This window comes from Schistocerca piceifrons, chromosome 3, assembly GCF_021461385.2.
Source record: "Schistocerca piceifrons isolate TAMUIC-IGC-003096 chromosome 3, iqSchPice1.1, whole genome shotgun sequence".
NCBI lineage: Eukaryota > Metazoa > Arthropoda > Insecta > Orthoptera > Acrididae > Schistocerca > Schistocerca piceifrons.
This window is the reverse complement of record NC_060140.1, coordinates 160,637,948-160,663,181: the sequence shown is the minus strand read 5'-3', so window position 1 is coordinate 160,663,181 and position 25,234 is coordinate 160,637,948. Positions and strand designations below refer to the sequence as shown.

At 41.7% G+C, this 25,234-nt stretch overlaps 1 protein-coding gene across 1 annotated transcript; it reads left to right on the top strand.

Annotated features, from left to right (window-relative positions):
- Nucleotides 1–1,834: 1,834 nt before the first annotated feature.
- LOC124788479 (trypsin delta-like) lies at nucleotides 1,835–15,220 on the top strand. Its single transcript, XM_047255749.1, has 2 exons — nucleotides 1,835–2,242; nucleotides 14,858–15,220. Exons 1-2 carry the CDS (start codon nucleotides 1,835–1,837, stop codon nucleotides 15,218–15,220), a joined length of 771 nt encoding a protein of 256 aa, XP_047111705.1.
- Nucleotides 15,221–25,234: the final 10,014 nt, after the last annotated feature.

Here is a 25,234-nt window from a genome sequence, read left to right as displayed (position 1 = left end):
ACGCCCTCGCTCAAAGTCCGTCAACTGCACATACGGTTCACGTCCACGCTGTCGCGGCATGCTACCAGTGTTAAAGACTGCGATGGAGCTCCGCATGCCACGGCAAACTGGCTGACACTGACGGCGGCGGTGCACAAATGCTGCACAGCTAGCGCCATTCGACGGCGAACACCGCGGTTCCTGGTGTGTCCGCTGTGCCGTGCGTGTGATCATTGCTTGTACAGCCCTCTCGCAGTGTCCGGAGCAAGTATGGTGGGTCTGACACACCGGTGTCAATGTGTTCTTTTTTCCATTTCCAGGAGTGTAGTTTGATACTTTACTTTAATCGATTAATGATGAACGTCGCTCTTGACGGTACATAATTTATAATATTATGTGTTCAGAATACATAGTAACTGAATATGGCGCCTTTGTAGGTCGTAGCAAATGACGTAGCTGAAGGCTATGCTGAACTATCGTCTCTGCAAATGAGAGCGTATGTAGACAGTGAACCATCGGTAGCAAAGTCGGCTGTCCAACTGGGGCGAGTGCTAGGGAGTCTCTCTAGACAAGACCTGCCGTGTGGCGGCGCTCGGTCTGCAATCACCGAAATTGGCGACACGCGGGTCCGACGTATTCTAAGGGACCGCACCGATTTAAAGGCTACCACCTAGCAAGTGTGGTGTCCGGCGGTGACACCACATTTATCATCATATCTAAACCAGGCTGTCTGAATAACCCCTCTGAATATCAGTAGCGCCAAAATATTCATGGGTCTCTAGGATAAAATCGGTGCACTTGTGATATTATAGTCTTATAACAGAAGTATTTACTTTTGAATACAGTGTTAGAGTGAATAGTGATGAATCCGAAACAAATATTTACTATCAAAAACAGTCTTGATCACAATTTATTTATTACGCTGACCACAGTAGTGGTCGAAACTGGTCACCGTATTAAATAAATTGTGATCAAGACTGTTTTTGATAGTAAAAATATTATAACAAATGTGTTTCTTTATGGTTTTTTGTATATATCATTTTTATATACTCTATACAAATAACCTATCTCATAATGTGTTTATTTCTATGCGGCGGTTCGCTGACGAAACTGTATGAAGACGTGATATCGTTAAAACTGTTTACCAAATGTCGAGAGAGTCTTAGATGATCTGTGCCTGGTGCAAAGTTTGCTCCAGTGCGTATCACCCTGCCAACGCATCATGTCTAAGAAATTTACTCATTCGCAAAAAAAAATGGCTCTGAGCACTATGGGACTCAACTGCTGAGGTCATTAGTCCCCTAGAACTTAGAACTAGTTAAACCTAACTAACCTAAGGACATCACAAACATCCATGCCCCAGGCAGGATTCGAACCTGCGACCGTAGCGGTCTCGCGGTTCCAGACTGCAGCGCCTTTAACCGCACGGCCACTTCGGCCGGCCTACCCATTCGCACTTCCTGTCAAACGCCACATTATGTTTCCTGAAAAATCTGACGTCCGTTCACATTATGTGTTTTTTTTTTTCAGATCAGCTTTTGTATTTGTCACGCAGCAACGCGTTTCTTAAGTAGGACTGAATTAACTCCACTATCTGACGTCAATCCTTCGGATGCTTTGCAGTATGGAGTGCTTCACAACACAAGTTTCTGAGAAATTCCACAAGATCATGCGTTTCAAATCTGTGAAGAACACACAGCGATAATATCACCAACGTAAACTTGGCGATACGAACTACCTTTGACCTTCGTAGAGATATTATCTGATTTCACATTTAAGCGGTACCAGATAAGCAGAGCGATAAGAGGATATATGGGCCCCGATTGACACAGCTTACGCATAGGAGGCCTTTGCGATGTTGAAACTAGGCCTCGCACTGTGCGCGTTGGCTGCCGTCTGCAGCGCAGCGCCCTCCCCGAGGGGTCCGTGGTTCGGACCCCGCCCAGGGCCCCGCATAGTGGGTGGGGAGCCCGTGGACATCTCGCAGTACCCGTGGCAGATCTCGCTGCAGGTGTTGGGATTCCACGGCTGTGGCGGCTCCATCATCAGCCCCACTTGGGTGCTGACTGCGGCGCACTGCGTCGACTCCCTCCCGACTGTTCTGTTCTCCGTGAGAGCCGGCACTTCCATACGCGAAAGCGGCGGCACGGTGTACGACGCAGCGGGTTATGTTGAACACGACGGATTCTCTTTCGCTACCGCTGACTTTGACATCGCTGTCGTCGAGATATCCGGCTCCTTCTCCTTCGACAGTAATGTACAGGTACTGTGTGCAACACTTAGTGCAGCTTCACAATACAAACATTCATTACAGAAACGTTATTTACATTACTGCTCCTCACGAAACATTAGTTAGTTCAAGTAATAAATGACAATTTGTCCACGGGCTTGACCGCAGTTTATTCCATCATTTTGGACAGTTTTTGTTAATTTTCACTGTTCATTTCCGTTAACAATTCTAGTGTAGCTTGAAAAGGGACCGTCGCGGGGGGTATATTACGTGAAACAGATTCTGGCAGAATTTACCTACATTAAAAGTTATCTGTTTGTGGGGAAATTATCTATTCTCAGTTGTAGGTATGTTTATGGAAATTTTAATTTTTTTATATCATAGGTTCTCAGAAACCTCTTCATCTGTGTTACAGCCCTCTATGGGTGTGGATATTAAACACGAATAATACGCAACGGATTCTTTTAAAGGGAACTTTGAAGGAGTTTTCCCTCATAGAACGCAGCATACCTATTGGCAGTCTGTGCCATTAATATTGCTAAAGGGGTATCGGGTTTGTTCAAGCATAGCATACTGATCTTATTCTGAATAAATTTGATTTGTTTCTTTCATAATTTAATATAATGCTAGGTGGAGGTGAAGTCTCTTATTACTTTACACAACTGCGCGCAACACGCACGCTATTTCTGGGAAAGGTGGAATTCATAACAGACGGGATTGCATCTCATCAGCCACTAGTAATTTTCCCGCTACTTTAATATTAAAACACATAGGACGGGATAGACAAGAGCTCACACTTGCACCTAGCGCACAGATTCAATACTAGCATGCAATGGGGTGAGATCGGCTTGGCATTAGACGATAAAGCTTTCTTTTCTGTACTCCTGCTCTGTACTGTATTGCAACTTCAGTTATAATTTAGCCAGTATCAAACGATACTGCATGTGCACGTGGTGGCTATGACCACGTTGGTTCAAAGTGGCTTTCCACATGCTTGCAAGATTTTAATCAAACGGTTGAAACTGTGTAAATGCCTGTACCGTGAGGTGGTAGCAGTTTATTTAAATAATCTATTGCATCTACTCGAGTTTCTCTATAGGCGAGCGTAGCTGCCTTGTTACTAGTTCGCCACACGTGTAGCACGTGGCCCCTATTTGTACACAGAAAACACACATTAAACATCAATAAACCCTTCCAAAATTCCTAACACAAATAAATTGAAAGTCACACGGTTTGTTACCTAACTCTACCGTATTGATGGACATTTTGACTACATAAGCCTAACGTTGGCTACCCCGTGGAGTGAACACAAAGACATACATATATCACTCTCAATACACTAAAATCATACATCAGAAAATAATCAAAATAACCATGAACGCAATCACTGGTGTCCCTATTCAACGCTGGGCTGAAATAGAGTGGGTTAGTCACAAATATCCACTATTCCAATACCTTTTTCCATTACCAATCGAGACGGACATGCTGAAGGCACGTCCACTCGCTTACCCTTTCTTCGCAGAACAGCCCCTTACCATGGCGGAGCTCCTGAGATCCTCTGCTATTCGGTAGAGGGAGTAGCCTGACCAACCTCTCCCCGCTAAACCCTATGTTCTCATATTCTCTTAGACAAAGATTTGCCTGTGGTCAATCTCTGCCACTCAAACCAAAGGACACAAAGTTGGCACTACTAAAGTCTACCAAGAGTTGTCTGCTTCCAAACTAACGGCTGACATCGCTTCAGGAAGGATGGGAATAGGTTGTAAGGGATATTTCACGTGCGTGAACATATTAACATTAAATAAATATTCTACACCATAATAGATATTCTACAACATAATAAATCAACGTTCCATCCTCCATCATGGGAGCTTCGTGGCGCCCGTGGTGGGGCTGCGGTGCGAGAGAGAGAAAAGCGGCAAGTGGCCACAACCGTGAATATCTATCGATTATGCTGTCCTTTTAAGATGGTACGATTGCAAAACATCGTATTTAATCATGGAACGGTACATACAGTACCGTTTCAAGCTTTCTTGTATTGCTCCGCTGTTTTTTCCCTACCAAACCACTTAAACAGTGCTAATTGTAGCACTCGTTTCGTTAATACATATAAAATAAGATATTAAACTATAGTATTTCGGGAAAGATCAAATAACAATGCTTTCCATTTGAAGATTCTACTATTGTAAAAAGGGAGGGGGGGCACTTCAAAATAAGAGTTCCACTTTAAGACCGCAACACAACAGTGACGTATTGTCAAAAGAGAGTCTATGTTCTGCGTTTCCTGCAGACGCAAATCCGCTGCGTGGCGTAAACAAGTGCATCACAGGGTGGGAATACTATAGTGCGGCAACTGGAAACGTAGTCCGAAATTGAAGTACATGGCACAGTGCGACTCGTGTAGGCAAAACATCTAGTTTGGACACAAATTCACCGCGCAGTTCTGGTGTTACATTGACCAAATACAGTATCACTTCAAACCTTAGTGAAGTGGTGTCAACAGCCGTTTGAATGGTGCGCCACTTTGGCGTCAGCATAATTAGCTGTTGGGTTGGAGGGCCAGGCCACAACAAGTAAGTGGAAATTAAATTTCAAGCACCATTCACTATTAAATAGCGAATATCAATACATATTTATTTTAAAAGCTTTCTTGCACGTTCCGTACAATGAAATTATTTAGTTTCATGATAGTAAACATTTTACAGAAGAATACGAAATAAAATTTAGAAAAAGAATCATTAAACAGGCGTCATCGCAGACGGTCACAACCCGGTGTGCTCAGTCGCCGTAACAGGATCACACAACAAGAAACACAGGCATTCTTAACAGGGCCGTCACATTCAGACTACTACCACAGACTAAAATCTTTTTTTTATGTTTCAAACGTAAATACAGCACCAACTAAATAATTTGAACCAGAAAGCTAAACTCTTTAAAAACTTAAACGACCGCAAACGTAAATATTAACAACATATATAGATACTAAGCTTCGCTTGGCGTAAACGAATGGCTCCAATAATGGAAACCTTAAAATTTTTTAAACCAATTTCTTTCAGAAAAATTCAATATGCTTCCAAAAGGCCTCTACTTAAAATGGCACTCATTACAATAAATGTATTACAGATAACAAAAAAAGGTAAACTCATGACGAAATACCAGGTGTAGGTTCAATAACTATACGCAATTCAGCATGGAAGCGGCCAGCTGTGCGCTAAGATTTACACTGATTTGGTTACCCAAAATTAATTCGAAATAGCTTTATAACAGCTCCTCAGTGGTAACTGCGATGTGCGAACTGAACTACTTAGCGGAACACGAACTAAACCTACAGCACAACAGGCTGTAATGACCGAAAAACCTGATTCAGACTAGACAATAGCTTTACAACTTATGAAACACATACGTTTCTCTAGACAAGAAAGGTGTCCTAATCCGTTCACTCAGTATGGGGATGCCAAATAATTTTTAAGATAACGATAACCAAAGATTGAATCAGCCCTGCTCTCCGCAATTATATAAGAGAACATATTTTAATTTCTGCTAATAAGTAAAGTGAAACATGAACACGAAGACCAAGAAAGTTTCACTTCATTTCACGTTCAAACGTTAGTTACGAAATACCAGCCACACATGCCTATGCCATGTGTTGTATTCACCCAAATTGGCAACATCTAGCAGAACAAAAACACGAGAGGAATCATTATTCGTTGTAATTGTACTTTTTCCTATAATCAACGGAGCAACCCACTATTGCAGATTTCACAGTCAATCTGAACTTGAGACATACATCGACAAGCCACGTAAGAATGTGGCGACACTTTAGACAAACAATAGAACTGCTCACCGAAACAGCTGTTGTCAGGTGGATTAACGCACGCACATTTCCAATGTAGGCCGTTGGCATTAGAGTGCATGAAACTCCGAGGGAGCTGTTCCATCGGCCAGGGCCATGTGGTACATCCCAGTAACCATGCACCTGATTCAGTACTCGATTCCCGGCGGCCAACCGCCTAGAATTCACTCCCACACCCACAGTGTCCATAGTTCGCCACGCTTCTACTAGCACTGCTGGTCACTTTCTCATGCGAGCCGAGTCGTCATTCCATGACTCCCCTGGCCGTTCCGAATACTGTCCATTTACACCGTCTTCTAGTCTCCTCGGCGTGTCTCCGAGGCAAAAATAACGACGCCTCGTGGGAAACAAGTCGACAGAGGTCCGCATGGCTCATCCTCCTTCACTAAAAGCTAGAAAAGCCTGCCCCTTGGGAAGGACTTGGAGGCAACGATAGAAGCCACCGATCGCCTGGGCGACATGCACACTGTATTCCTTGCCTATAACGAGATTGTGAACAAATACATCGACTGTATTCAGTACTTAAATCAACTTGCAAGGTCATACAAAACAAGGTGTCAACTTGCGAGAAATGGCAGCATCACTCTGCCATCAAGCGCTGAGAATATGGATGAAGACTTTGTCCTGGTCTGTACCTTAAATGCATTCTGACCATTATTATAACGTTGGGCCTGTCTTCGGTGTGTCAGATCAGTAGTGCAACTGGCTCGTCTCCACTTTTGTTGGATAGTTTCACAGGTGATTTTGTCCGGAGGGAGATCATTCATGGACCACAAACTGACCAATACAGTATTAAGGGGGTAGCTAAAATCCAAGGACGCGGACGTTACCCGAATTACATCACAATTGACCAAGTTAAATGCTAGTCTCAGGCAGTGGATGGATATATCCCATTTCGTACCGGATAAGAGCTCGGAATATTGTCAACATAGATTTGAGATTAGGGTTATCCTCTCCTCAAAGGACGGCTGAGGATGGAGTGGAATCGTCGTTATTGTACCGCGCTTTCAAAACAGAGCCCTTTAAGTCCGAAGGTAGAAATGCCGAAGCAATATCTCTAACCAGGTTCAAGGAGGGCAAAAGATGGGAAACAATTTGATTTGACAAATGTCGTTCGGTTACGGCGGCAGTAACTACACGACGGCGCGTGGAGTAGTTGTCATGGTCCGCGGACCTCCCCCCCCCCACCCCCAACCCCCCTCGTTAGAAGTTCGAGTCCTCCCTCGGACATGGGTGTGTGTATCGTCCTTAGCTTAAGTTAGTTTCATTTAGATTACATATTACATAGTGTATAAGCTTGGGGACCGATGGCCTCAGCGGTTTCGTCCCGTAATACCTTACTACAAATTTCCAAATCTCCAAACTACACGACGCAAACGAGCCATAAAAACCGGAAAAAGTCGTCTAAAGAAAGGAAAGTACAGTGCGTTCCCTTCTGGATCCACGACAACAGCCCAACCTAATCAGTAAGCAACTTCTCCGGAGGACTGCTCTCATGCGTTGACTGAAATTAGTACCCTTACACTTTTCCCTCTACCCCACTAATCTGTAGATATTTTTGCTTACGGTCAGCCGCTTCATGTGCCTTTTGCACTTCATTATCGTTTTATGAATGCCGAAATTCCCTACAACCAACGAATGCCTAAATATCGAAAGTCGAGGGCACTAATTCGTCAGGTAAGCAAATCTAAGTCGTATAACATACGATGCCTTTCCTTCAACTATAACCTCGCACCTGCTCCTTGGCAAACAGTTTCCTTTGATCTGCTGAACTGAAGGGTCCTGCATCTGTTTCTCTTTCAGATTACCAAAGAGTTTTCGTACTTCTGTACATACGACCGAAACCTTAACTATATCTCCTGTATTTCTTTCGGCTCCCTGAGACGTGCATCAGCTATTAGATTGTCTAAACCTTTGTTGTGTTTCACATGGAATCGACATTAAGAGATGCGTACAGCCCACCGTCCACTTCTCCCCATTGTTCTAGGACAGGCGAAGACCTAGCTTATGGCCTGATTGTCATCCTCAAGTGTGTACTGGATGTGCTCTAAATAGTGCTTAAATTTTTCCAGGTCAGCTATCACCGCCAGAGTCTCCCATTTATAAGCTGAGTTCATCAGCTCAATTAGCTAAAGAGCTCTCGAAGTGTAAGCCACTGGACGACGACCACTATCTTGTTCTTGTAAGAGAACAGCAGAAACCCCAAAATTCGAAACGTCTGAACCACGAAGGGGCGCTCGAAAGCATGTACGGCCAGGATGGGATGATTACTGAGCGACGTCAAAATGGTATCTAAGCCGGAGCGCTGAATTTCTTCTTACTGATAATTTTCTTCCTTCAGTGGGGTGTTAAATTGGGTAAAATTAATCACGAGCTTCGTAAAGTAGTCTCCCATCCTGGGATTATCTATGGAAATCGCTCGTTACTTCTAATCTTTCCAAATATCGTCGGCTGACTCCGAATTAGCCAAAAAGGAAAATGTCTGCAGGGAAGTTTTAATTTAGATGGCTTAGCAGTCAAGCCGGTGGCTCAGAGGCATATCAGGTTCCAAATGGTGGACGTACCCTTGGAAAGTCATACTGAACACAACTACGTCATCCAAGTTGTTGTACATGGTTTTAAATTTCAAACCACCTCGTACTGCGTCTGAAATGAGCTATACAGTGGCTGTCCCCATGGATAACCCGTGCAGCCCCCTGCAGCCACTGAGAGCAACACAAATAGAACTCCGTACCAGGAGGAAATTAAAAGGAAAAGCACCTATTGCGAATATCTGTAATCAAGGCATTCACTGAATAAAACAACATACGAAAAGAAAAGTAGCCAGTAAACTTAACTATGATCAGCTTCGTTGGCGATGAAAAACTTTGATCACCAAAGCCCCGGCAAACAGCCCACCAGAAGCAGAAGCTGCCCATCGGCAGTATATCTCCATGCCGTAGCTTCTGAGAGAGGAAACTTACATACAGTAGAGTACATAAAATGCCAGCTATGGTCCAGTAATGAGGGACTGCTTCCAGAGTCAAGTAAGACACAGACGAGAAGATGATTTAACTTCATACAAATGTTATTACATAAGGAAGCTGATATTGATGTCTTGTGTAGTAGACGTTCTACCTGGCGTCAGCTTTCTGGAGGCCCCTGACAACTTGCCGGACATTCACGTACGAGGTGTCCCCGCCTGCAGAACAGAAAACAACTTCTGTCATTGCATAGCACAGGATCCTACTTCCTTATGCCCATGCTGTTTGTCATCTCTTGTAATAAGAACGTTTTTCGCCAAGTAGTGCTTCTGATCAGCAAACGGTATACGTTCGGTTTTGGAGACCATTCAGCCTAAATCCAGGAACCTGGTGAGTATCTGGGAAAACATCACTTGCGAGCGATAACCTGGCTTCATTCCTTCTAAAGTATAGTTACTGCTACACACTTAGTTACTTGCAAATCTGAGGCAGATTCCTCAGTATATCGCTCGAGCGTCTCACCACGAGATTGAGCACGACAAAATTTTTATTCCTAAGCTCACTGCTAACCTTAGGGGTCATTTTTCTCTGAATTATTATTTTCCTAGATCCCCCATTGTTCTCTGGTTGCATCATACTGCAGTTGCACTCTTAATCAATGAGCTCTGAGTTAAAGCATAAAAAAGCCGAGGGATTACCTAATATAAATCTCAAGTGTGCCAATGTAAAACTCGAGACAGACAGTGAGCCATAAAACATGCACTACTTGTCCGCGATCCTAGACCGATAGAACTGTAATTCCTTGAAGTAAGAGCATAGTGAGATGTTGCATCCCAGTAAATGACAAGGATGCCAGTTGACCCGCAATTCCCTCGTCCGCATAGCAACTTCATTCATTCGTCTTTGTTGGAATCGGACAAACCTCTTGATCCATCATTCCAATATCGGCCCACCCCACATTTAAGACTAATATGTAATTCCATGGCTCCGATGAACAACCACTCAATAACAATTCCCTGCTTCTTACTACTCGTAAAGTGTTTCAAATCCAATGATCAGTTAACCGAGCGTTTAATCTGAGCTTGAACTCTAAATACTTGGTTGAAGGTGGGGTTACTGGTTCCCAAGAGGTCAATGTTCTCACACACACCAGAGAGAGCTGGAGTTTAAGTATCGAAAGAGGAACCTACCTCACCAATTCTGTGAATGGTATCTTGTAATGGGCAGTCCAACACAACTTGTAAGCGTGCTTTACGTTCCACAAAATTCCGAACTGACCACGAATTGTTAGTTCATAAATAAGCTGCTCCCGCTTGCATCATTTTATGGGCAGGGAACGCCTTGGCTCCATTACTACTGCACTAATATCCTGAGGAATGGCAGTCTATCCACACACACAGTAAAGCTCAAGGACAAATTTATTTATTTTAATAGTTATTGATGTTTCCTGAAGAAGAGTTAACCAACCACAGTCAACCACTTTTCACTCTCTGCTACTACTGAAAAGGTGCGCCACTTTGGTATCAACATCATTAGCTCCTGGATGGGTGGGTCAGGACACAAGTAAACGGGAATCATATTTCAAGCACCATTCACAATTAAACAGCTCTGTTCAAGGAGCATTTATTTCAGAGGTCCCTTACATAATACTTACAATAAAATTATTTAAATCTTGATAGTAAACATCTTTCAGAACAATATAAAATCTAATCTAGATGAAGAATGTTTAAACAGGCGCCATCACAGACAGTCACAGCTCGGAGTGCATAGTCGCCGTAACATGATTACCCAACAGGACCACAAGCATTGACAGAAGGGCACTTACACTCAGGGAACTACAACAGACTAGAAGCTAAGGGAGCGTTTCAAATATAAACCGAACCTCAACTAAATATTTCTCATCATCAAGGCAAATTTCTTAAATTATGACACAGAAAAGTCACGTAAATGTGTTTTACAAACGTTAGATACTGAGTTTGAATTGGCATAAAGGAACACCTAAAATAATTCTAACCATGAAATTCTTTAAACTCTATCTCTTTAAAAAAATTCTAAGATGTGTCCTCACGGTCTCTAGTTGGAATGGCGCTGAGCATATCAAACATAATACAAACATTTAAAAATATATACCTAAGGAAAAATACATGGCTCAGGTTTAATAAGATATTCAGGATGGCAACGGACGGCTGTGCTGTAGAATTTATACTGGTTTAGTTAGCCAGAATGAAGTGAAAAATGCAGTGTAACAGCCCTTCAAGGGCAACTGCCATTTCTTTTAGTGGTTTAATTCACAAATTCCGTTGGGTATTGCTGCTCGCTTCCTGATACTTGGCCGAGATGTCATTCCAAGACTCCCACGCCCGGTCCTTATACTGCCCGCTTACACCGTCTTACCCTTCGTGTATTACGTTTTGTTTCCCCTGATGTGGCTCTTAGTGGAAGACACTGAGCGCTGTCACGAAACAAATTCGACAGGAGCCCATACAGCTCAATCTGACCATGACGCACCGACGTGGATAATGTGCGCGGGGAGCGACATGCATCGCCATCTTCCATACACGAGAATGTATAGGCAGGAGAAGGACTGATCCGTAGCTATAGCAGTTTTTCCGACAATGAGGACGTTAGAGTTCACAAGTAACTCCGTGTCCCGGGAGTGGGTTTCTGTCGTCGACGAACTGAATTATTGGTAGATCTTTTTTTGAAATATATAACCGCCATTTGACTGTACAAATTCATTATGCTTGAGTAGAACATAAGTATAATGATTTCTGATACTTCTAACACTGAACATTGCCTAAGGCCGAAATCTACGTTGTAGAATAAAACCTACTGCACAGATAATGGCGGTTGTGTCTTTCAAAATGTTTTATATGACTGTGCTTCCACACCAAAGTAAAATCATTGATTGCTAGAACGCTCGGACGGTTGTTTCAGAGCTTTGCAGACTATCTTGAGGAAAGTAGCGTCATTTGTCTGTGTGGTTTTGAAGTGGAGAGCAGCATTTAGTAACGGCTACTTGCTCAGGCATAATAGTGTACATACTGTTTCAATCCCCTCATATTTCCTGATCAGTGTTCATTTTTATATTTATCTCACGAATGAATTAATCTTCTATGAGTAATTTTAATTTTATTATGTTATTATTTTAACGCACTTGGCATCCATGTACCCATCAAATGGAAGAGGCCATTTTAATGACACTTGATTGTGTTTGGAGGTACATATTTACTACCAGCGTGTACGAAATACGGTAAAGCCAAAACTATCGACATAGCACACAAATGTCATATTCACAGTAGGTGCTGAAAATATTTGTTTCTATATAGAGCTCAACCCCTGCTCGTTTTTCTTTTTATGATTAAATCGTTGGTTCTTGAATGTTGTCACGAACAGTAGATTTTTTTTTTTTAGTAAGAAATCTCTTTCGCCGGCAGTTAAAATTGGCTTTGCTGCCGACTGTATAGGCAATACCTGCTACTCACTCATATTGCTACATCTATATTTCGGCGATTCTGCAAAAATTTTTCATTTGGGGCAGTATTTTTCTACTTGTGTTGTTGGAAACCCACGACATAATTGTAATTCGTTTGCACGTTTCGTTGTTACTTCCTTGTCTTGGCATTTTGGCGCTGATGTTTGTGTTAAATGTGGTTCTATTAAATGTCCTCAGTTTATTTGGTGTAATTTAAAGTTCTGTCTCGATATCATCGTCGATTTTGTACCTGGTATAAGATACCATATATTTACATCTACATCTACATTTACACTCCGCAAGCCACCCAACGGTGAGTGACGGAGGGCACTTTACGTGCCACTGTCATTACCTCCCTTTTCTGTTCAGGTCGCGTATGGTTCGCGGGAAGAACGGCTGCCGGAAAGCCTCCGTGCGCTCTCGAATCTCTCTAATTTTACATTCCTGATCTCCTCGGGAGGCATAAGTAGGAGGAAGCAATATATTCGATACCTCGTCCAAAATCGCACCCTCTCTAAACCTGGGCAGCAAGCTACACCGCAATGCAGAGCGCCTCTCTTGCAGAGTCTGCCACTTGAGTTTGCTAAACATCTCCGTAACACTATCACGCTTACCAAATAACCCTGTGACGAAACGCGCCGCTCTTCTTTGGATCTTCTCTATCTACTCTGTCAACACGACCTGGAACGGACCCCACACTGATGAGCAATACTCAAGTATAGGTCGAACGAGTGTTTTGTAAGCCACCTCCTTTGTTGATGAACTACATTTTCTAACGACTCTCACAATGAATCTCAACCTGGTACCCGCCTTACCAACAATTAATTTTATATGATCATTCCACTTCAAATCGTTCTGTACGCATACTCCCAGATATTTTACAGAAGTAACTGCTACCAGTGTTTGTTCCGCTATCATATAATCATACAATAAAGGATACTTCTTTCTATGTATTCGCAATACATTACATTTGTTTATGTTAAGGGTCAGTTGCCACTCCCTGCACCAAGTGCAAATCTGCTGCAGATCTTCCTGCATTTCGCTACAATTTTCTCATAGTTCAACTTCTCTGTATACTACAACATCATCCGTGAAAAGCCGCATGGAACTTCCGACACTATCTACTAGGTCATTTATATATATTGTGAAAAGCAGTGGAACCATAACACTCCCCTGTGGCACGCCAGAGGTTACTTTAACTTCTGTAGACGTTTCTCCATTGATAACAACATGCTGTGTTCTGTTTGCTAAAAACTCTTCAATCCAGCCACACAGCTGGTCTGATATTCCGTAGGCTCTTACTTTGTTTATCAGGCGACAGTGCGGAACTGTATCGAACGCCTTCCGGAAGTCAAGGAAAATAGCATCTACCCGGGAGCCTGTATCTAATATTTTCCGGGTCTCATGAACAAATAAAGCGAGTTGGGTCTCACACGATCGCTGTTTAATGTAACATCGGTGCAAATACTCTATGAGACGTTTTACAGTAATGTAACATAGGATAGCAAGAACAGACGACACACGGTTCTTTTGTAGATGTATCATTTTCCATTTAATTCTATTTCAGAATACAGGGAATTTCTAACAGTCACAAGTCAGAGAAATAAATGTAAAACGAATACATTTAGGGTTACATGTAAGGAGTTAAAAATATCTTTGGGTGTTGGTTTTTATGTTTGTAAACTTACCCAAGAATAAGTTCCATTTATAACGGTGGATTAACGAGCTCAGTATTAACTTGTTCAATAACTCTCCAAATAATGTTAAACTACTTAAATACATTACAACTTCGTTTATGGGAGTCAGTGAAATTATAATAGTCATGACTATAGTCTCCAGATACTCACTTCCGTCATTTGGGTAGTACACTACCGACCATTAAAATTGCAACACCACGAAGATAGCGTGCTACAGATGCTGCTGCCCTGGCCAGCACATTCTCCAGATCTCTCTCCAACTGAAAACGTCTTGTCATTGGTGGCCGAGCAACTGGCCCGTCACAATACGCCAGTCACTACTCTTGATGAACTGTGGTATCGTGTTGAAGCTGCATGGGCAGTTGCACCTGTAAACGCCATCCAAGCTCTGTTTGACTCAATGCTCAGGCGTATCAAGGCCTCAAGGCCGTTATTACGGCCAGAGGCGGTTGTTCTGGGTACTGATTTCTCAGGATCGATGCACCTAAATTGCATGAAAATGTAATCACGTGTCAGTTCTAGTATAATATATTTGTCTGCATTTCTTCTTAGTGTAGCAATTTTAATGGCCAGTAGTGTATGAAGACATGAAGTATTGCTTAAATTTCTGTGTAGTCGTGCACATTGTGTGAAGTGTATGGTAATTTGTGACTGTTGTAGGCGGTCAGTCTTGGCACTTCAGAACCAGCTGCAGGCACAGCAGTGACCATCACTGGCTGGGGAGACCTGTCCGAAGGGGGAACGTCGCCGCGCCAGCTGCAGGCCGTCACCACGAACGTCGTCTCGCGTGACTCGTGCAACGTCAGCTACGGTGGGCAAATCACGGAGAGGATGATCTGCGCCGGAGACCCGCAAGGTGGCAAGGACGCGTGCCAGGGAGACAGCGGCGGTCCCCTGGTCGTGGACTCCACCCAGTACGGCGTCGTGTCATGGGGCAATGGCTGCGCGAACGCCAGCTATCCTGGTGTCTACAGCAACGTCGCCGCTCTGCGGTCTTGGATTACAGAAAACTCCGGTGTCTGACGCCTATAGCGGTCGGAATCTTTTCCACATAGCTCCATGCTTTATACTGTCAGTTGTCAAAAAACTTTTTTTCGGTGAAACATGCTTATGTCAATGACAACCGAAACTGTTACTTACTATTATTCCTTACTACCTAAGTGGAAATTAATCCAGTATTATTTACTTACATTGTAACAGTTCTCATCGGGCAAGAAATATTACGAGTAAATGTATATGAGTTAGTACTATTATGAATAAAAACACTGTCCTTGCTATAGCGAGATCCGGCAAAGAAAATAAATATGAGATATGGTAATTCACTGCTGTTAAAGAATTATCTCACTATCACTACCACAAGCTACTGACGTTGTCAACATGGTCATCCACAAAGCATCTTCTTGGAGACGACTCTTCGCAACTAATACTACTCTTTCTATGTAGTTTCCCTAGGCTGTAGCTCAAAAGCTAGAACTGGGATTCTCGTAGCAAACACACTCAGCAGGACTCCTCTGCTCTACATAGGCCATCACAGATAAGGCTTGCTGTAGATTACTGTAAACGTATAGTCGCCGAAGATTTGAAACTCTTTCTCGGTGTTGAAGGATGTCAACTGCTTTAACCAATTTGTTGATGATGTGACACCACTGAGATTGCTACGAAAAGCATGTAACCGAAGACAATTGTCCAACAATATACATGTTTTTGTTGGGGCCTTCAGTCCAGAGACTGGTATAATTCAGCTCTCCATGCTACTCTCTCATGTGCTAGCTTCTTCATTTACGAGTAACTGCTGCAACCTATAGCCGTCTGAATCTGTTTAGAGTATTGATCTCCTAGCCGACCGAGGTGGCAGAGCGGTTCTTGGCGCTTCAGTCCGAAACCGCGCGTCTGCTACGGTCGCAGGTACGAATCCTGCCTCGGCGTGGATGTGTGTGATGTCCTTAGGTTAGTTAGGTTAGTTAGGTTTAAGTAGTTCTAAGTTCTAGTGGACTGATGACCTAAGATGTTCAGGCCCATAGTGCTCAGAGCCATTTGAATCAGTTTCTTGTTTTCCCTCCGCGCTTCCCTCCAATGCTAAACTGATGATACCTTGATGCCTCAAAACGTGTGCTACCAACCAATCCCTTCGTCTAGTCAAGCTGTGCCATAGATTCCTCTTCTCCGTAATACTATTCAGTACTCCTCATTGGTTACGTGATCTACCCATCTATTCTTCAACATTCTTCTGTAGCATCACATTTCGAAAGCTTCTATTCTCTTCTTGTCCATACTATTTATCGTCCACGTTTCACTCCCATACGTGGCTACACTGTATTCAAATACTTTCAGAAAAGACTTCCTTACCCTGAAATCTACGTCGATGTTAACAAATTTCTCTTCTTCAGAAACGCTTTCCTTGCCATTGCCAATCTACGTATTGTATTCGCCAAGTAGTAAAACTCATTTACTGCCTTAAGTGTCTCATTTCCTAATCTAATTCCGTAAGCATCACCTGATTTATTTCGAGTACATTCCATTATCCTCGTTTTGCCTTTGTTTACGTTCATCTTATATCGTCTTTCAAGACACTATCCGTTCCGTTCAACTGCTCTCTCTGGTCCTTTGCTGTCTCTGACAGAATTACAATGTTGTCGACAAACTAAGGTTTATAACTTCTCCGTGGATTTTAATTCTTACTCCAAATTTTTCTTTTTTCCTTTACTGCCTGCTCAATACAAAGATTGAATGACCTCGGAGGTAGGCTACAACCTTGTCTCACTCCTTTCACAACCACTGCTTCCTTTTCATGCTCATCGACTCTATATAGTGACATCTGGTTTCTGTACAAAGATAGACATATGCTGCCTGTATATTACCCCTGCCACCTTTAGAATCTGAAAGCGATTATTCCAGTCAACATTGTCAAAAGCTTTCACCACGTCTACAAATGCAAAGAACGTAGGTTGGCCTTTCTTTCACCCTCTAAGATACGTCGTAGGTTCAGTATTGCATCACGTACTCCAACATTTCTACGGAATCCAAACTGATCTTCCCCATGGTCGGTTTCTACCAGAAATAACTCGTATTAGTATTTGACAACGGTGAATTATTAAACTGATAGCAGGTAATTTTCACACCTGTCAACAATTGCTTTCTTTGGAACTGGAATTATCATATTCTTCTTGAAGTCTGAGTGTATTGCACTTGTCTCATGCATCTTGCTCACCATATGGAAGACTTTTGCAGGGCTAGCTCTCCTAAGTCTAGCAGTAGTTCTAATGGAATGTTGTCTACTCCCGGGGCTTTGTTTCGACTTAGGTCTTACGGTTCTCTGTCAAATTCTTCACCAAGTATCGTATCTCCCACCTCATCTTCATCTACGTCCTCCTCTATATTCAAAAATATTGCCCTTGTATAGACCCACTCCTGGCACCTTCCTGCCTTCCCTTCTTTGCTTAGAACTGGTTTTCCATCTGAGTTCTTGATATACGTACAAGTGGCTCTCTTTTATCCAAAAGCCTTTTCAATTTCTTGTAAGCAGTAGTGATATATGTCTCTACATCCTTACATTTGTCGTGCAGCCATCCCTGCTTAGCCATTATGTTCTTCTCCTTGATCTCATTTTTGAGACGTTAGTATTCCTTTAGGTATGGTTCATTTACTGCATCTTTGTATTTTCTCCTTTCATCAACTAAATTCAATATCGCGTCTGTTACACAAGCATTTGTACAAGCCTCGTCTTTTTACCTACTTGATCCTCTGCTGCCATCACTGTTCCTCTTCTACTCTATTTCTGTCCTCCACTGTTGTCAATCGTTCCCTAAATCTCGGTCTGAAACTCTCTACAACCACCAGTTCTTTCAGTTTATCCAGGTCCCATCTCCTTAAATTCCCACCTTTTTGCTGTTTCTGCAGTTTTAATCAACGGTTCATAACCAACAGATTGTGGTCAGAGTCCAGATCTGCCCCTAAAAATGTCTCACAATTTAAAACCTCATTCTTAAATCTCTATCTTACCATTATATAATGCACCTGAAACCTTCGAGTGTCTCCAGGCTTCTTCCACATATACAACCTTATTTCATGATCCGCAGACCAAGTGTTAGCTATGATTACTGTGCATAATTCTACCAGGCGACTTCCTCTTTCATTCATTACTCCCATTCCTTATTTACCTACAACTTTTCCTTCTCTTCCTTTTCCTACTATCGAAGTCCCACCCACCGTGACTATTAAATTTTCGTCTCTCTTCACTATCTGAATAATTTATTTTATCTCATCATACTTTTCTTCAATCTTTTCGTTATTTGTGGCGCAAGTAGTCTTATAAACGTGTAATACAGTGGTATACGTGAGCTTCTTGTCTATCTTTGCTACAATACTGCGTTCATTGTGCTGTTAGTAGTAGCTTACATGAGCTTTCATTTTTTAATTTATTATTAAACCCACTGCAGCATTACTCCTATTTGATTTTTTATTTGTAAACCTGTATTCAACTGACCAGAAGTCTTGTTCCTCCTGTTACTGAACTTCACTAATTCCTACTACACATAACTTTAACCTACCCATGTCCCTTTTTAAAATTTCTAACCTACCTTCCCGACTAAGGGATCTGACATTCCACGCTGCGATCCGTAGTATGTCAGTTATCTTTCACCAGATAACGAAGTCCTCCTAGTAGTCCCCGTCCGGAGGTCAGAATGGGGACTCTTTTACCTCCGAAATATTTTACCCAAGCGGACGCCATCATCATTTAACCATACAGTAAAGCTGCATGCCCTCGGGATACATTACAACTGTAGTTTCCCCTTGCTTTCTGCCGTTCGCAGTCCCAGCACAGAAAGGCCGTTTTGGTTAATGTTACATGGCCAGATCAGTCACTCATCAACGAATCCGGGAAGTGTAAAATGTGGCTCCTGGTTATTTGTAAACTTATAACCATTGATCATTGCTAGGAACAAGGGTCATCATGAGGAAGTACAGGTCTCCTTGTACGAAATTGACAGTACATTGTCTTGATCATTCGTTCCTGTATCATTCCTACAATACGAACTTCTGAATCTGATTTTGTGAATAGTCATACACTGACATCGGCTCTTTTGCTAAACTGATGTACGTAACTAAATGTTTGTAGGGAGTATGACTAGTTAGGCCGCTAATGTAGATAAATTAGATAAGGAAACATGTTACTTGGCTTATTTTCCGATGAGACTCAGGCGTATCAAAAACAGTAGTTACTAAAATGTGTTGATGTCCAAAGCATGAATAAATTATAATCTGTTTAAACATCGAACACAGGCGCTGGGTTGCGGCTGTTGCCTAACTCCTTGGGCTCGCAGTGATTCTTTTCTTTTAAATTTTCCTTTAAATGTTCTAATGCGTGTAAATTCCAAAGGGGCCAAACTGGTTAGGTCATTGGTGACTAGACTTATACACTACGTGGACTAACTTAAACTACCACCCGTGCCCGAGAGAGGATTCGTATCTCCAGTGGGAGGGGCCGCGCAATCCGCGGCCACTCCGCGCTGTGGCTCACAGAGGCCTGGGGAGGACAATCTTCTGCCAGTCTCTTCCTACAGGAGATACAAATTTCTACTGGATTCTCAAACTGTCTTGAATGCAGGGGCCAATTAAGAATCCATAGACCCCTAGGAAAGAAAGAGAGCTTGAGTGTTTTTTTAAAAAAATTTGATTGACTAATAAGAAATGAGGTGTTCTCATCTAAATACGTAAACAGAGAAGCATACATGCACCACTGATAATAAAAAGAGCAAAATAATGGAAAATTTACTTTACGATATTGGGAAAACAACTTAGAAAGGTAGTTGAGGGACGGATAAAAGTAAAGATGTCGGTAAAGGCAGAAGACCGGAATCTATCCTACAAATAACTGACGATGTTATGCAAGTGCCATCCTAAGGTAGAGAGGTTGAAAAATAGAGACGAGGAAGACGGAGCCAAACTGGAATTTTTTCGAGTCATCAGCATTCTGACTGGTCTGAGTGGCCTACCACGAATTCCTCTCATGTTCCAGTTTTTTCGTCTTAGAGCAGTACTTGCACCCTATGTCCTCAGCTTTTTGCCGGCTGAGTTCCAGTTTCTGTTTCCCTCTACATTCTTACCCTCTAGAGCTTCCTCGTGTACCATGGAAGTTATTCCGTGATAACAAATGTCCTCCCATCCCGTTGCTTCTCGTTGCCAGAGTTTTCCATATATTCTTTCCTCGCCGATTCTCCGCAGATCACCCTGTTTCCTTGTCTTATCCGATAACCTAATTTTGTATATCCTTTTGTAGCACAACTTCTCAAATGTTGCGATTCTCTGCTGTTCCACTTCCATACAACGTTCTGCTCCAGATGTACATTATCAGAAATGGCTTCCTCAAATTAAGGCTTATGTTTGATAGTAGTAGCCTTCTCTTGGCTAGGAACGTTCTTTTTCCCATTGCTTTTATGTTCTTCCTGCTGCGTACGTCATGTGATAGTTTCCTGTCTTGAAAATTTCTTAACTTAATCTACTCCGCGATCACCAACCCTGATGTTAAGATTCTCGCTGTTCTCATTTGTGTTACTTATCATCACATTCCTCTTTCCTCGATTTACCCTCAATCCATATTCACGTCATTCGACAAATCCCGAAACTCATCCCGTTCACTAAGGATAGCCGTGTCATTAGCGAAAATTATCTTTGAGTAGTTGGTACTCAGAGCAGTGCTGCCGCGCAAGAGGTAGAATTATCGTTTGAAACTTGAAAGACCTGTCTTGTTCAGTTAGGAATAAGAGAGAGAATGATATTTTATTGCCGATAGTGAATACGCTTATTGAAACTGGATAACATGTAAAGGAGATATGTAAATGGTATTTATTTTACATTGTTGACTTACGTATTCAAATGCTTTCCGTCTTCAGCAAAATCAAATAATTTTCTTGGTTTTGCGACTGGTGAGCATGCGGCATTCAACTGACCATGTGAAAAGGATCGATTTTCTAAATTCAGTTCTCACATTTGAAATGATTGACCTTATGCTTTGTTAATAGTCACTGAGAACGCAAATCGAATGGGGAATTGTACTTGTTCGAAATCAAATGGCATGTCGGTGGAAATGAGGGGAATAGGTGGAATCGGCGCCTCTTCTCCTTTCTTCTTTCGATTAAGAGTAGTTGCTCGATGCCATTCACCATCTGCGATTGTTGTTCCATTACACAATCGGGGCGGATTAATGTCTGGAAGAGAATAATTGGCACCCTGACTTTCAGTGGTGGCATGTGTGATTGCACACCGTAAAGATCTAATGAATTTTAAAACTAGGTTGGATAATTAACAGCTTTTTCCGCAGTCATGACGCCGTCAGTCTATTTGTAGATAATTTTTTTCTTAAATTGCGTGGCTGATTGCACTGACTTCGGCGTTTTATGCTGTTACAATGGCACTTTCGCAAAGCGATTTGGGATTTTTATAATTATTTACAATATGCGAAAAAACTTTCCGAATGAGCTTTTCGATGATATAATGACGTAGAAGTTCAATAGAAATAAAATACATTTTGTGGTAGCATCTACTGGTATTTATCCTTCACTGACTTTCTAGAGATTTTTCGAAAATGTGGCTGCCGGCGCAGCGCGCAAATTGGTTTAATGTGAATTATCGCACATGTCTCCAAAAGTGGGTTCCTCCGAGGCAAGCACGGATCTCATCAGAAGGCGGAAGAGTTCGTCTAAAGTCGCCAGATAATAAAATGAGAGTGCCAAAGGATGGTTGCGTATTTTATCGTTCGATTAAGTGCTTAAAGCGATATCTTATTACCATGGTGAAATCGTCCCAGTCAATGACCTTGCGGAGTTTCATAACTTTAGCAATACCAAATCCTTTTGAAACGCTACGTGTTGGAGCTTCGAGAAATTCATATCCAATGGCATCTAATAATGTAGCCGCAATACAGGATGAAGCAGGTAATTCCATTTTGAGATCGAATGTGAGCCAATAGCAAACTGATGAGGAACGTTTGTCCACTTCCGCCATGTGCATCGAGGAAGAACATACTACCTATCCCATAGTACAACTTTTATTCCGCAAGCAAACGTTCTTCGATTACTTCAACAAATGCGCGCAAATCATTACCACAGTACTGCTGTTCTCTCAGTAAATCTATATTATAAAGATCAAGTGGATAACGTTCTCATGCAATCACGGCAAGATGAATGAGTTCTTTGTTGTTGATGGTTGAGAATAGGTCCCCGATTTCGATCAGAGCTTAACTGGACATACTGTTCGAAAAATCGATGGAATTGTCATTGCTATCGGTACGAACACGATGCGACATGTCTTCGCTCAAATCCTCTCTGAATTTTTCTCACAAATCTTCTGGGTTTGATGGCGAACAAGTGGTCTAAAAGATGGTGAACAACGTTCGAATTTGTGACGAATGAGAGCTGGCACATGCGTCCCTTTGTGTTGTTTCCCAGTGTTGCTCATTTCCGAGCAAATCAGGATTTTCGCAAGATTTTCTGTACGTCTCGCATCCTACGCCATCAACGATTCTTAAATTTGCAAATGACGTAGTTCATTTGATATTTACCAACAGCGTTCTCAAATAGCAATACCCTACATTATTTGGATGTTCCATGTAAATACGCCCTAGTACGTCAGACGAATACAGATTTTTATAGCCTTCAATCCGTATGTCTAGCTTATGTCGTTAGATTCTTTTTGAAGTAGGATTCCACGTACAGTTCTTTGGATCTTCTGCGTACAATAATATCTTTCCAAATAAATCACCCTGACACAGCACAAAAATTTCTGTAAGTGTTGTGGATGCTGGTTCGGCAACATCATCTCGTGCAGTTTCTGCCGTGTCCACTTTCAAGATGAACACGGAGACGAACAACTATGAAATGGCGACTATGAATCGGCAGACTCAAAGTACACCACACACTCTCTTTGCTGCTGATATAGCAACCTATTTAAAATTGGTTCTCTTCATCGTTGCGCTGATCAGCTCTATCAGTACTAACTACTAGGTGCACCTGCTATATTCCCGATTTATTGTCTTTCTGCAACAATTTTCCCTAATTCTCTAATTAGTCAAAACCTTTGCCTTCTGTATAAACTCTCACAGTAAATACCTACTGTAAGTGATCTCTCATAATATTACAGGCACCGTGATATACACATTTTCACAAAAAACATTTTATCAGGAAAGCAATGCTGCCAAATTCATTATCATACGCATAAATATTACATCAGAAAGTCAGTACAGTAAAGTCTTTTATCTTACACACATGCAGGAAAAAATTGCTATGATGAACTTTTAAACGAAATGAGGTACACATTCTTAAGCTAAGACAAATCATACACAAAGTGTTTCATCACATGAGCATTACAGCAACTAAAGTACAGCGTGTTATCACGAAAATACAGCATACCAGTGTCACCACAGAACGCCAATAAGAAGTCAAAAGTCAAAAGGTATGTTGGTGCACCAATAACTGTGTAATGAAAGTTAACATAAGGGAAGGGCTATGCGAAACCATAGTCACATTATGTAAAAAAAATTATAAACATTTGAGAACATGACCCTAATTCATGGAGAGAAAATTAATTAATAAGTGAAAAAAATTTGAAAAAGAGGTAAAAAACATTATCGATAGGCAGCATGTTGCCACGAAGGTACATTTGTATTAGAGTCAGTAGTCTTGTCATTCCTGTTTCCCATCTCTGCCTAGTGTCGTCATTTCCAAGTATCAACAAAAAAAAAAAAAAAATCTTTTCATTCAGTGGTGCATTCCCTTGTGTAAATATGTCCCACAAGTCTGGATTGTATGGGTAATAGCTAAATTCGTTTTAATATGCATGTATATCATCATGTTTGTCTGAATCTTGCCTGAAGACAAAAAGGTGTGTAGCCAGTTACAGTAGAAACAAGCACATACTTTAACTGGATGATGCTCTCATAAGACATATACAGCAAAGCAAAACAAAATTATCACAAAACATCATGAAGAACAAAATATGTCACAAAAGTATATCATACTAGTTAGTTTTTAAGATTATCACACTTGAGCAAAACAGAAAAATCACTATCCCACAAACAGTTTGATACATGTTATATTGAGAGGTCCTTTATCTTTCAAGCAGATATTGTTTCCATTTCAACTGCGTTCTCATGTGCTGTCCGACGAATTCGGTAAGGTCCACTGAACACCAAGAAAGGAAAAAAACATTTGACTTATATGCTTGTTACTGAGCGATAAAAGATGGGATTTCACAAGTACTTTCTCCCCAATATGTAGCTTTTTGACATTTACTTCAGCTCGGTGCGGCTTCTTCGTTAAGTCTGCCGCTTTCTTGATGTTGCTATTTGCTAGTTCTGTTACGTCTTTATGACATATTTTTCTTAAGTTTGGAAACAGTACAGGCTGCCTGATTCGGTATGGAGTCAATGAAGAACAACCTTTTGGCAGTTCGTTTAAAATGCTCCGAAACATCTATGTGTCTATCCCATTTCTGAAATTTCCTGTGACAGTATAACCTGTGATGTTTATTGATTCCTCGTATCAGGCTTTCAGAAGAGTTTGCTATTGATCAATAGAGAGACATTAATATGGGTTTAATTTTGTGATTTCTTGAAGTTCTTTGCACATATTGCTGAGCGAAACTGGGGACCATTGTCTGAAATTAACTTGTCAGCACGTCCTACTTCACGTAGGAAATACTTCACAAATGTGTGTGATAGAGCTTTTCCAGTGGATCTCCGTCATGGGACGAATGACACAAGGTTTGAAGCTATCTCCACAGCAACAAAAGCTTATGAAAATCCATTCTGAGTTCTTATGAATGGACCGAGAAAATGTACTGCTGCTCATTCTTTTAACTATGTAGAAATGGTAGTAAATAGTGGAACACTGTGTGGAGCAGTAGATGGCTTTGCTCTTTCACCTAGTCTGCATAGAGATAAAACTTTACTTAGTCTCTTTTCCATTCTTTTAGCTTTGTAGGAATAATGGGAAATAAAGGAGCACGGTGTGGAACAGTAGATAGCTTTGTCCTTTGACATAG

What these genes read in the sequence shown, in the direction of transcription:
- LOC124788479 (XM_047255749.1), top strand. Translation starts at nt 1,835, where the DNA reads ATGTTGAAACTAGGCCTCGCACTGTGCGCGTTGGCTGCCGTCTGCAGC. An exon ending in CCTTCGACAGTAATGTACAG is followed by an intron (nt 2,243 to 14,857) that starts GTACTGTGTGCA and finishes TGACTGTTGTAG; the next exon opens with GCGGTCAGTCTTGGCACTTC.